This window comes from Hyperoodon ampullatus (assembly GCF_949752795.1).
Source record: "Hyperoodon ampullatus genome assembly, chromosome: 4".
Classification (NCBI taxonomy): Eukaryota; Metazoa; Chordata; class Mammalia; order Artiodactyla; family Ziphiidae; genus Hyperoodon; species Hyperoodon ampullatus.
In genome coordinates this window covers 133,603,637-133,617,199 of record NC_136917.1, presented here as the reverse complement: position 1 = coordinate 133,617,199, position 13,563 = coordinate 133,603,637, and the positions used below count along the sequence as shown (strand labels likewise).

Genomic DNA, 13,563 nt, shown 5'->3' with positions numbered 1-13,563 from the left:
TAGTTATCTGTTTTATATATAGTAGTGTGTGTACGTCAGTCCCAATCTCCCAATTTATCCCTCCCACCCCTTATCCCCTGGTAACTATAAATTTGTTTTCTACATCCATGACTCTACTTCTTTTTTGTAAATAAGTTCATTTGTACCCTTTTTTTTAAGATTCCACATATAAGCGATATCATATGATATTTGTCTTTCTGTGTCTGACTTACTTCACTCAGTACAACAATCTCTAGGTCCATCCATGTTGCTGCAAATAGCATTATTTTGTTCCTCTTTATGGCTGAGTAATATTCCATTCTATATATGTACCACATCTTCTTTATCCATTCCTCTGTTGATGGACATTTAGGTTGCTTCCATGTCCTGGCTATTGTAAGCAGTGCTGCAATGAACATTGAGGTGCATGTATCTTTCTGATTTATGGTTTTCTCCGGGTATATGCCCACTGCTGTCATGTCTTAATTTTATCATAAATAAAATCAATTTGTATCACTGTACTTGTTGCTCTCCTATAACTTTAGCAGGCAAATCTCCACCAACAAAGTGAACCAGAGTAATATAGAGACCTTGTGAATAATGCAAAGGAGAGATCAGGGACCAGTGTCACCTGTGTCATCCATGTGACAAGTGACATGCAAACTTGGCTTGAATTATTCACTTCACTGATTCAGTGGGGCCCAGCAGGAGGGACACTAAGGTCAGTCTGTCTAGTAACAAGTACAGTGAAGGGCTCAGCAATTCTGCAAGAAACAGAAACAGCCAGTCTGGAGCGTTTGGATTAAAAGGAAATGTTTGCCCTTCAAAGGCCATTGTTCCACATCAACACCTGCTATTCAGATGTATAAGTAAGAACCTGAGTCGATGGGAGAAGTAGAAACAGAAAATGCCTTACAGTATTTTCCAAAGGCAGGTGAGAAACAGAAATTAAAATTCTAGGGGATATTAATGAGGCACTTAGCTAGCCAAAAAAGGATACAAGGAAAGTCAGCCTCCTTTCTCGGTAGTTTGAATTTAAGCCTTGGATTATCTAGGTGATTTCTTGGTTCCCCTTGTCCTTGAGTCTGGGTAGGTCTAATCAACATGGTGGTTACAGTGACTGCCATCTCATACTAGGGAGTGAGTGTTGAATCGTGGCCTGATATTTTCCTTTGGGAAAAAACTCAAGATATTTATTCAGTGTATTGAACTTAGTGGATAGTCATCAGCCCAGGAGCCACTTCAAGATGAGATTATGTGAACAGATTCCTTTGATTTTCATCAGTTCCTTTTGGAATATAAATCTTATATTTGTGTGCATGTATACATACATAAACATATACATACACACACACACACAGTATATCCAAACTAAGAACATACAGCAACACTAAGAGACAGCTTCTTAAAACAAATGAGAAAAATAGCCTAAAGACTGACCAAAATACTGGTCCTTTGGTTTTCAACCATGGCTGCCCACTAGACTTACCAGGCTCTTTAAAATGACCAATGCTCAGGTCTCACCCTTAGAAATTTTTATTTAATTTGATGAGAACCAAGACAAAGTATTCTTTTTATAAGCTCCCCAATGATTTTAATATGCAGCTGGGGATGAGAACCCCTATATTAGAAAGTGAAGTCTCATGCTGATATCTAAAAGAGATGCTCTAAGAGGATATTTTAGATGCCTGCTATAATCCTTAATTAGGATTTTAATAGCAATAAGAGGATGGATGGAGTATTCCCTACTGGCAACATTTATTACAGATTTTGAAGTCCACTTAAAAAGAGTTGTATGAAACCCTTGTTCATTGCTGGTAGAAGTGTAAATTGGTAGAGCTTCTTAAGAAAAGTGGCAGTGTCTATTAAAACTGAATGAACACATATGCTATGTCCTAACAATTCTACTCCTGGGTATACACCAAACAGAAATGAGGGCTTTTTTTCCACCAAATACGTGTTTGAGGATGTCCGTAGTAACTTTATTCTTTTTTTTTTTTTTTTTTTTTTTTTTTTTTTTTGCGGTACGCGGGCCTCTCACTGTTGTGGCCTCTCCTGTTGTGGAGCACAGGCTCTGGACGTGCAGGCTCAGCGGCCATGGCTCACAGGCCCAGCCGCTCCGCGGCACATGGGATCCTCCCAGACCGGGGCACGAGCCCGTGTCCCCTGCATCAGCAGGCAGACTGTCAACCAGTGTGCCACCAGGGAAGCCCACAGCTTTATTCTTAAAAGTCAAAACTGAAAATAACTCAAATATCCATTCATAATAAAATGGATAAACAATTGTTGTATATACAATGGAATATTACACAGCAGTGAAAAAGACCAAACTACATGCCTGTGTCATGCATGAATGCAACAATATGAATTACTCTTACAAATATAAGGTTGAGTAAAAGAAACCAGACCAAAAAAAAAAAGAAAGAATATTTATGGTATGATTACATTTATCTGAAGGTTGGCATAAGGCAAAACTAATTCATGGTGACCAAGGTCAGAATAATGGAGGGGTATTGACTGAGTGGACACAAAGTAGTCTTTGGGGGTGAAAGAAATGTTCACATCTTGATCTGGATGATTTATTCATATGATCTTGATCTTATTCATAAATTAAACACTCACTGAGCTGTACACTTAAGATTTATGTGCTTTATATGACTTATTAGTCACTAAAAATTTTATATTACAGAATTTTTGTAGAAGAGGCTTCTGTTTTGTATATTATCTGTAAGTTCATTTTTTTCTTTACTGAAACCATATTCCAGACTTCCACCAAAACTAACAGTAGTAAAAGATATATTGCTATTTTTCTTAAATGAGAGCCTAGTTAACACACCAGTATTAATTGAGAGAAGTGATCTTTGGTCATGTCATAGTGCCGTGAGATTGTTAAGATAGAAGTAACCACATCAGAATGGTGGGGGACACTGGAAGTGGCCTCACCATTTTGCTCCTTTCCCTGCTAAACTTTTTCTTATAGTTTATACCTGGCTAAATAAGAAGAAGATCAAATGAAACCCATTATCTTAAAGAAGAAGAGTGTGTATTGCAGGAATGTAGCATATTTGCAGCTTTTGGTGACCTAAAATTTTATAAGGTAAAAATTACTAGCACTACCAAGCAGATTTTCTGAGTTTAGAAACAGGGAAAAGAACAGAATGTATGGCAACTTGTCAGGAGAGTCCTAACACCCCTTGTATTTACTATTCCACTTTTCAATTATCAAGGCTTTTATTTGGTTTTGTTTTTTTGGGGAGGGGTATTAAGGGAGTGTGTATGTATTGGTAAAAACCATTTATGACAAAGCAAGTAAATTAATCAACATATGTTAGCTGACACATGAAAACATTCCAAAGGACACTAAAAAATATAACATCTTGACACTAAAAAGCACATCATCTTGTTTGAGCCTCATGACAACACCATGGAGAAGGCAAGGCCAATATCCCTCAACTCCTCAATCGAATTGTCCGGAAGAAATAAGCATGTTAAAACTTAAATAAACAAAGATTCACATAGTAATAAAAGATTTTTAAAAACAACTAGAATAGTTATATTAACACAAAGTAGGTGATACAGACTGATGCCAAGAGTTAAAGCCAGGTAACATCATTTCAAAACACTTCCTGGAGAGGTCAGGACTCATGTGAAGGTGCAAAGCTAAAGAAGAGAGAAGCAGGAATTCCAGACTAGAAAGAAGAGGTGTAACAAAAGCATAAGGCAGGAAATCACAAGACTTAGTCCAGGGTTAACACAGGAGGGAGTGAGGATTAATGTTAAAAATATAGAACAGTGGCCTGATCAAGCTTGAAGAAGCCTTAGCAGTTATCAAATCCAAATTCCTATTCTTGCAAATGTTGTGACATACCCAAGGTCACCCAGTAAGTTTATGGCAGAGCCATAACTGGTACAGGTCCCCACCTTCATGTTCTGGGCTCAGGACTCCGAGATGGAGGCCTAGGGGGTTAGGTAATGGGAGTCATTGAGAGTTTATGAGTAGGGGATGGGAGGACCAGCACGATGATTTTAGAAATGTAACCTAGCAGTAACGTGGAGACCCATGAAGAATAAAGACAGGAAGCCAGTTAGAAGGCAATTACCACAAACTGGTCATCAGGTATGCAGGACATTACTAGGGTAAAACAAAAAACAGAGAACAAGGGGTAAACTGAATAAACAGGAGGCTCCCTGAGTAATGGGAGGACCAGGATAAGGATGACACCATGATAAGAGAAAAGGGAGTCCCACAGAAGTCCTCTTTTTGAGAAGAAATAATATGCATGCTTAACCTAGAGTAGCACTTTAATCAATGTTTTTCAAGTGAATAAGTTGTGTTTTTAATGTATTGAGTTTGAGCTAAAGACAAAAAAGTATCTCAGAAAAGAAATCTCCAGAGACAGGCAGAAGTATGAGGCTGGAGCTTGGGAGAAAAGTCGAGTGACAAAGAAGCGTTTAAAAATCTTTGCTGTAGATATTCTTGTGACTATAGCAGTGAAAATGCACCTCTAACGAGGAAAAGACAGAGAGAGAAGAAGAAGAAGAAGAGGGGAGGAGGAGGAGGAAATCAGAGAGAGAAGCATAGAGTCAAAGACAGTGTCTGGGAAATGCAATGGAATGAAGCAGAGCAAATAAAGTAACCTGAGAAGGAAGGTCAGGAGAACAGGCATTCACCTCGGGAAAAGCACGTCATCCTGTTTGAGCCTCATGACAACACCATGGAGAAGGCAAGGCCAACATCTTTTTTCTCACATAGAAACGAGGAAGCTGAAGCTGAGAGGGGCTGGGTGACTAGCAGCAATTCCATACACAGGCTGTGCCATCAGCTGCGGCAGAAAAAACCCGGGTCTGGTCTGGACTCAAAGCCAGGTGCAGCACTCTGCCTCGGTGGTCTGTGGGAATAAGGACAGACTGCTCACGTTCCATGTGTCAAGGGCTGTTGCTGAGGACTGGGAAGCAACCTAAGCTGGGGCCAGTTATCCCATACAGGATAAAGGGCTCCTCCAAACCCCTGCCACGTTCAGAGCTGGCGCTCCCACTGCACCTTTGCCATGGAAAACACCAGTCAGGGAGGACTCTGGGTAACACCTTAAAGTGGCTAAGGTTTTGCTCCACTGTTGCCCTTCAGGGCTCTTCCTCCTTGTTTTGGTTCCCTAAGGCTGCTGTAATAAATTACCACAAACTGCACGGCTAAAGACAACGGAAATTTATACTCTCAGACCAGAAGTCCAAAATCAAGGATTTGGCAAGCAGGGGAGATTCTATTTCCTGCCTCTTCTAGTTTCTGGCAGTTGTTGGCCATCCCCAAATTGTAGCCACATCACTCTAATCGCTGCTTCTGTGGGCACATCATCTCTGATTCTGTGGTCACACCATCTCTGATTCTGTGTGTCTGTTCTCCTATGTGTGCCTCTTATAAGGACGCTTGCCATTACATTTAGGGCCCATCTGGATAATCCAGAATGATCTCATCTCAAAATCTTCAACTTAATTACATCTGCAAAGACCCTTTCACCAAATAAAGTCACACTCACAGGTTTCTGGGATTTCACGTGGATAGCTTTGAGGGGACCAGTTTTTAGCTCACCACACCCCTCATGCCTTATACCATTATTAGTTCTATCTTCTCTAACCCACCAACACACAGGAATTACCACGGCTGTGCTCCTACCACACACTCTATCCCTCTTCTTATCCTTCCCTGAAAGTCATGCTTTTGGGATCTTGGTTTCAAGAAACGAATCAAATAAACTGATGCAGCTTAATGGAAAAGGACCCAAAAATCTGTCTCACAAAACATACATGAGTCTTTCATATGGAATTCTGAAGACAATACCCTCTTTCTATTATTTATCTGATCATTTCTCAAAGAACACTCTGTGGAACAATAGTTTTATACGAGGTTGATAGGTATTAAAAATGAAAAGAGTCTTTAATGTTCACAGTAATTTGGAAGCTCCAAGTTAAGAAAATTATACAAGATTCCTTATTTCAAAACTGCTATATGCATTAGAAATATTTGGTAGAAGAGGCTATAATAGGCAGCAGTTCTGAAACTTATTTCACCAGTGTCCTTTTGACTTGAACATCTCAAACTACTAGGGTTCCTTGGAAAATACTTTGCAAAACCTGTCCTAATCCAACAGTAACTTTCACGATCAAAAACTTTAGGCCAAAATCCACAAAGCTGACTCCATGAAAGAAAGCTGGGACTGGCAAGATGAGAGGAAAAAAGAGGTTGGATATGTTTTTGAGTGGGTAGGTATTTGGGGGCACAACTAAAATCAAATGAGGTGGGTGGCCACCCCCTCATAGGAGGAGTACTGCTTACAACTCAATTGAGAGCTGGAATTTCAGAAATAATCTTGTTCTCTGACACAAGATTCTCAACAGCAAGGAGTGCAGATACACTATTCCACTCCCAAAGGAGACATTTCTTAGATACTTGGGGCTTTTTCCATCTAAACACATAACTCCCAATGCTCTCCTTCCTGCATACACACACGCACACGCACATACACATACACACGTGCACAGACACACCACCAAGGAGACATGGGATTGGCCCTAGGCATGTTGGTGCATTAAAAATGTTTAAATTTATAGATATAATGCCATCTTCTTATTTTACAGATGAAGAAAAAATTTAAGAATATCGAACAATTTGTTCAAGGTCACACAGCTGATTAATGGCAGAGCCAGAACTAGAATCCAATTCAATGCTTTAACTGTTTACCATGCTCCAAATCCAACGCAAAGAAGAATCTCTTTTTCTAATGAAGGCCAGTATCCATTAGTTTTTAAAAATTAAAAATTTTTTAATTTGAGCCATATAAATGAAAAGCAACTTAATTTAGTTAGGAAAATATAGATCATTATACCAATGCTTTAAAATTAAACCTAAAAAAGAAAAATCTATTCAATAAATATAATCAGTAATAAATATTCTTTCATCCTTTATTATGGTGTGTTAAGATGAAGAGGAAGGAAGAAGAGAAAGTGGAAAAAGGAATAACAGGGAAAAAATCCCAAATGTTTTATAGAGCAGGCTTTGAAAAATATCTTGACTTAAAAAGTGGATAGCTGGGGCTTCCCTGGTGGCGCAGTGGTTGAGAATCTGCCTGCTAATGCAAGGGACACGGGTTCAAGCCCTGGTCTGGGAAAATCCCACATGCCACAGAGCAACTAGGCCCGTGAGCCACAACTACTGAGCCTGCGTGTCTGGAGCCTGTGCTCGGCAACAAGAGAGGCCGCGATAGTGAGAGGCCCACGCACCGCGATGAAGAGTGGCCCCCGCTTGCCACAACTAGAGAAAGCCCTCACACAGAAACGAAGACCCAACACAGTCAAAAATAAATAAATAAATTTAAAAAATAAAATAAAATAAACAGTCTCTAAAAATCTGCTAGACTCCAGTTCACTCCCCAGATTTCTAAAAAAAAAAAAAAAAAAAAAAAGTGGATAGCTGCTTCTAGAACTTGTTAGGAATATGGCATTTGGATGGAAACAAAAACATTCTTGAAATACATTTTTCACATTAGTGACAATCTTAGTTTACTAGATAGTGGGAAATGCCACCTTATCTCAGATGAAAGTCCTCTTTTAGGATTTACATCCCCACATGCTAAGAGTACTGTCACTGAAAGCATTCAAAGTTTGGTTTTCTTTATGCAGCTACATCCATAAATGAAACCACATACTGACGTATATGCAATGGACTGATGAAACCCAGTCAAAGGCCAGATCTCACTTATAGACTAGAAAGTTACCTACCACTGTTTCAAACCTTGGAAATTACAACTCTCGGGGGGTGGTTAGGAGGGGGAATTATAAGGTATCTTTCTTCTATAGTCAGGTGGGTGAGACCTCTTTAACTAAAATTTTCCCCCAGAGAATTATGACTGTGGGTAACAGGGTGAGACTTACTAAGGGCATGACCACAATCTAGAACAGCATTTTTCCAGCTTTATGACCACAACTCATTGTCAAAACTACATTTTATGCAGTGACCCCATACATAGACCATGCAAATGTACTGATAACTATGACAAAAGTTATTCACAAAATAATACCTACTTTTCCATTTTTCCATTCTATACCATTCTATTTCTTTTTTTTTTTTTCAGTGCTGATCTTGACCCACAATGGAAACATTGACAGACAGTAAAAACACATAGAAGCTGGAGACCTCAGCAGCCCCATGCCATGTGGCAGTGCCCCCTGAAGCATGTTCACCGAGCAAGAACCTCAAGATTCTCCCATACAAAGATTTCCCAGATGAATTTGGGAAACCGAGAATGCTGTAACTCCTCTTGGAGATTCCCAATACACATAATGTATCAAAGGCTTTGAGACATTCTTAGGAAAGAAAAACTGTTCTTGTTTAACCCAGAATTTCCAAATGTATCTGACCACATGATGTGTGTTTGTAAAACAATCTTCCTGCTAAACACTTTGGGGAAATCTTGTACACAGCAGAAACTACTGAGTTAGAGATGAAAATTAGTGTCTAAAAGTTCAAAATTAACTGCATCTTCTCCAGCCAAAAGCATTTTAAAGGAAGGAGAAAAGGTTAAATGTACCTTTGGAGAGCTATCTAATATCAATGAAAAAAAAATCACAAGTCATTAAAACTAGAAAAGTATAACTTATTAAGGACAGAGAAACAAAAATGCACTAAGTACATTCCTTATTCTAAGCATCAGCAAATGCTTCAAGTATCTATCAGTACTCCCACCTAGCTGCCTGAAGGACCTATCTAGCTGCTGGAATTATAATTTTGTAAAGAACTGGGTTTTGAGGCTTGATTTTAAGTGTTTCTCTAAACTAAAAAGGTCTGGTGAATTGTGATAAAATATTTGCAAAGGACCAGCTCATGCTTCTCCTACATTCGTGCTGGTACTGAAGTGGCTCTGTCAAGAGCTGCCTGTATTTTTTTTGTTAACGTTTTTATTGGAGTATAATTGCTTTACAATGACATGTTAGTTTCTGCTTTATAACAAAGTGAATCAGCTATACATACACATGTATCCCCATATCTCTTCCCTCTTGCATCTCCCTCCCTCCCACACTCCCTATCCCACCCCTCTAGGTGGTCACAAAGCACCGAGCTGATCTCCCTGTGCTATGCGGCTGCTTCCCACTAGCTAACGATTTTACATTTGGTAGTGTTTTTTTTTTTTTTTTTTTATTAGTTTCTGCTTTATAACAAAGTGAATCAGTCATACATATACATCTGTTCCCACATCCCCTCCCTCATGCATCTCCCTCCCTCCCACCTTCCCCATCCCACCCCTCCAGGCGGTCACAAAGCACCGAGCTGATCTCCCTGTGCTCTGCGGCTGCTTCCCACTATCTACCTACCTTACGTTTGGTAGTGTATATATGTCCATGCCTCTCTTTCCCTTTGTCACAGCTTACCCTTCCCCTTCCCCATATCCTCAAGTCCATTCTCAAGTAGGTCTGTGTCTTTATTCCCGTTTTACCCCTAGGTTCTTCATGACATTTTTTTTTTTTTAAATTCCATATATATGTGTTAGCATACGGTATTTGTCTTTCTCTTTCTGACTTACTTCACTCTGTATGACAGACTCTAGGTCTATCCACCTCATTACAAATAGCTCAGTTTCGTTTCTTTTTATGGCTGAGTAATCTTCCATTGTATATATGTGCCACATCTTCTTTATCCATTCATCCGATGATGGACACTTAGGTTGTTTCCAGCTCCGGGCTATTGTGAATAGAGCTGCAATGAACATTTTGGTACATGTCTCTTTTTGAATTATGGTTTTCTCAGGGTATATGCCTAGTAGTGGGATTGCTGGGTCATATGGTAGTTCTATTTTTAGTTTTTTAAGGAACCTCCATACTGTTCTCCATAGTGGCTGTACCAATTCACATTCCCACCAGCAGTGCAAGAGTGTTCCCTTTTCTCCACACCCTCTCCAGCATTTATTGTTTCTAGATTTCTTGATGATGGCCATTCTGACTGGTGTGAGATGATATCTCATTGTAGTTTTGATTTGCATTTCTCTGATGATTAATGATGTTGAGCATTCTTTCATGTGTTTGTTGGCAGTCTGTATATCTTCTTTGGAGAAATGCCTATTTAAGTCTGCTGCCCATTTTTGGATTGGGTTGTTTGTTTTTTTGCTATTGAGCTGCATGAGCTGTTTATAAATTTTGGAGATTAATCCTTTGTCAGTTGCTTCATTTGCAAATATTTTCTCCCATTCTGAGGGTTGTCTTTTGGTCTTGTTTATGGTTTCCTTTGCTGTGCAAAAGCTTTGAAGTTTCATTAGGTCCCATTTGTTTATCTTTGTTTTTAGTTCCATTTCTCTAGGAGGTGGGTCCAAAAGGATCTTGCTGTGATTTATGTCATAGAGTGTTCTACCTATGTTTTCCTCTAAGAGTTTGATAGTTTCTGGCCTTACATTTAGGTCTTTAATCCATTTTGAGCTTATTTTTGTGTATGGTGTTAGGGAATGATCTAATCTCATACTTTTACATGTCCCTGTCCAGTTTTCCCAGCACCACTTATTGAAGAGGCTGTCCTTTCTCCACTGTACATTCCTGCCTCCTTTATCAAAGATAAGTTGGCCATATGTGCGTGGGTTTATCTCTGGGCTTTCTATCCTGATCCACTGATCTATCTTTCTGTTTTTATGCCAGTACCACACTGTCTTAATTACTGTAGCTTTGTAATATAGTCTGAAGTCAGGCAGCCTGATTCCTCCAGCTCCGTTTTTCGTTCTCAAGATTGCTTTGGCTATTCGGGGTCTTTTGTTTTTCCAAACAAATTTTGAAATTTTTTGTTCTAGTTCTGTGAAAAATGCCAGTGGTAGTTTGATAGGGATTGCATTGAATCTGTAGATTGCTTTGGGTAGTAGAGTCATTTTCACAATATTGATTCTTCCAATCCAGGAGCATGGTATATCTCTCCATCTATTTATATCATCTTTAATTTCTTTCATCAGTGTCTTATAATTTTCTGCATACAGGTCTTTTGTCTCCTTAGGTAGGTTTATTCCTAGATATTTTATTCTTTTTGTTGCAATGGTAAATGGGAGTGTTTTCTTGATTTCATTTTCAGATTTTTCATCATTAGTGTACAGGAATGCCAGAGATTTCTGTGCATTAATTTTGTATCCTGCTACTTTACCAAATTCATTGATTAGCTCTAGTAGTTTTTCGGTAGCATCTTTAGGATTCTCTATGTATAGTATCATGTCATCTGCAAACAGTGACAGCTTTACTTCTTCTTTTCCAATTTGGATTCCTTTTATTTCCTTTTCTTCTCTGATTGCTGTGGCTAAAACTTCCAAAACTATGTTGAATAAGAGTGGTGAGAGTGGGCAGCCTTGTCTTGTTCCTGATCTTAGTGGAAATGGTTTCAGTTTTTCACCATTGAGGACAATGTTGGCTGTGGGTTTGTCATATATGGCCTTTATTATGTTGAGGAAAGTTCCCTCTATGCCTACTTTCTGCAGGGTTTTTATCATAAATGGGTGTTGAATTTTGTCGAAAGCTTTCTCTGCATCTATTGAGATGATCATATGGTTTTTTTCCTTCAACTTGTTAATATGGTGTATCACACTGATTGATTTGCGTATATTGAAGAATCCTTGCATTCCTGGAATAAACCCCACTTGATCATGGTGTATGATCCTTTTAATGTGCTGTTGGATTCTGTTTGCTAGTATTTTGTTGAGGATTTTTGCATCTATGTTCATCAGTGATATTGGCCTGTAGTTTTCTTTCTTTGTGACATCCTTGCCTGGTTTTGGTATCAAGGTGATGGTGGCCTCATAGAATGAGTTTGGGAGTGTTCCTTCCTCTGATATTGTTTGGAAGAGTTTCAGAAGGATGGGTGTTAGCTCTTCTCTAAATGTTTGATAGAATTCGCCTGTGAAGCCATCTGGTCCTGGGCTTTTGTTTGATGGAAGATTTTTAATCACAGTTTCAATTTCAGTGCTTGTGATTGGTCTATTCATATTTTCTATTTCTTCCTGAGTCAGTCTTGGTAGGTTGTGCATTTCTAAGAATTTGTCCATTTCTTCCAGGTTGTCCATTTTATTGGCATAGAGTTGCTTATAGTAATCTCTCATGATCTTTTGTATTTCTGCAGTGTCAGTTGTTACTTCTCCTTTTTCATTTCTAATTCTACTGATTTGAGTCTTCTCCCTTCTTTTCTTGATGAGTCTGCCTAATGGTTTGTCAATTTTGTTTATCTTCTCAAAGAACCAGCTTTTAGTTTGGTTGATCTTTGCTATCGTTTCCTTCATTTCTTTTTCATTTATTTCTGATCTGATCTTTATGATTTCTTTCCTTCTGCTAACTTTGGGGGTTTTTTGTTCTTCTTTCTCTAATTGCTTTAGGTGCAGGGTCAGGTTGTTTACTCGAAATGTTTCCTGTTTCTTAAGGTGGGATTGTATTGCTATAAACTTCCCCCTTAGAACTGCTTTTGCTGCGTCCCATAGGTTTTGGGTCGTCGTGTCTCCATTGTCATTTGTTTCTAAGTATTTCTTAATTTCCTCTTTGATTTCTTCAGTGATCACTTCATTATTGAGTAGTGTATTGTTTAGCCTCCATGTGTCTGTATTTTTTACAGATCTTTTCCTGTAATTGATGTCTAGTCTCATAGCATTGTGGTCGGAAAAGATACTTGATACAATTTCAATTTTCTTAAATTTACCAAGGCTTGATTTGTGACCCAAGATATGATCTATCCTGGAGAATGTTCCATGAGCACTTGAGAAAAATGTGTATTCTGTTGTTTTTGGGTGGAATGTCCTATAAATATCAATTAAGTCCATCTTGTTTAATGTATCATTTAAAGCTTGTGTTTCCTTATTTATTTTCATTTTGGATGATCTGTCCATTGGTGAAAGTGGGGTGTTAAAGTCCCCTACTATGATTGTGTTACTGTCGATTTCCCCTTTTATGGCTGTTAGTATTTGCCTTATGTATTGAGGTGCTCCTATGTTGGGTGCATAAATATTTACAATTGTTATATCTTCTTCTTGGATCGATCCCTTTATCGTTATGTAGTGTCCTTCTTTGTCTCTTCTAATAGTCTTTATTTTAAAGTCTATTTTGTCTGATATAAGAATTGCTACTCCAGCTTTCTTTTGATTTCCATTTGCATGGAATATCTTTTTCCATCCCCTTACTTTCAATCTGTATGTGTCTCTAGGTCTGAAGTGGGTCTCTTGTAGACAGCATATATATGGGTCTTGTTTTTGTATCCATTCAGCCACTCTGTGTCTTTTGGTGGGAGCATTTAGTCCATTTACATTTAAGGTAATTATTGATATGTATGTTCCTATTCCCATTTCCTTAATGGCTTTGGGTTCGTTATTGTAGGTATAGTCCTTCTGTTGTGTTTCTTGCCTAGAGAAGTTCCTTTAGCATTTGTTGTAAAGCTGGTTTGGTGGTGCTGAACTCTCTCAGCTTTTGCTTGTCTGTAAAGGTTTTAATTTCTCCATCAAATCTGAATGAGATCCTTGCTGGGTAGAGTAATCTTGGTTGCAGGTTTCTCTCCTTCATCACTTTAATTATGTCCTGCCACTCCCTTCTGGCTTGTAG

At 38.7% G+C, this 13,563-nt stretch overlaps 1 protein-coding gene across 3 annotated transcripts in view; it reads right to left on the bottom strand.

Moving 5' to 3' along the window:
* Positions 1-4,767: 4,767 nt before the first annotated feature.
* Positions 4,768-13,563, bottom strand: part of CDC20B (cell division cycle 20B) — a gene marked incomplete at both ends in the record, with an annotated part of 71,761 nt that continues 62,965 nt past the window's right edge. For all 3 annotated transcript variants that reach the window (XM_079702897.1, XM_079702898.1, XM_079702899.1), the window contains one exon: positions 4,768-4,868. In XM_079702897.1, coding sequence (XP_079559023.1) covers positions 4,768-4,868 — 101 coding nt within the window. The remainder of the gene's footprint in view (positions 4,869-13,563) is intronic.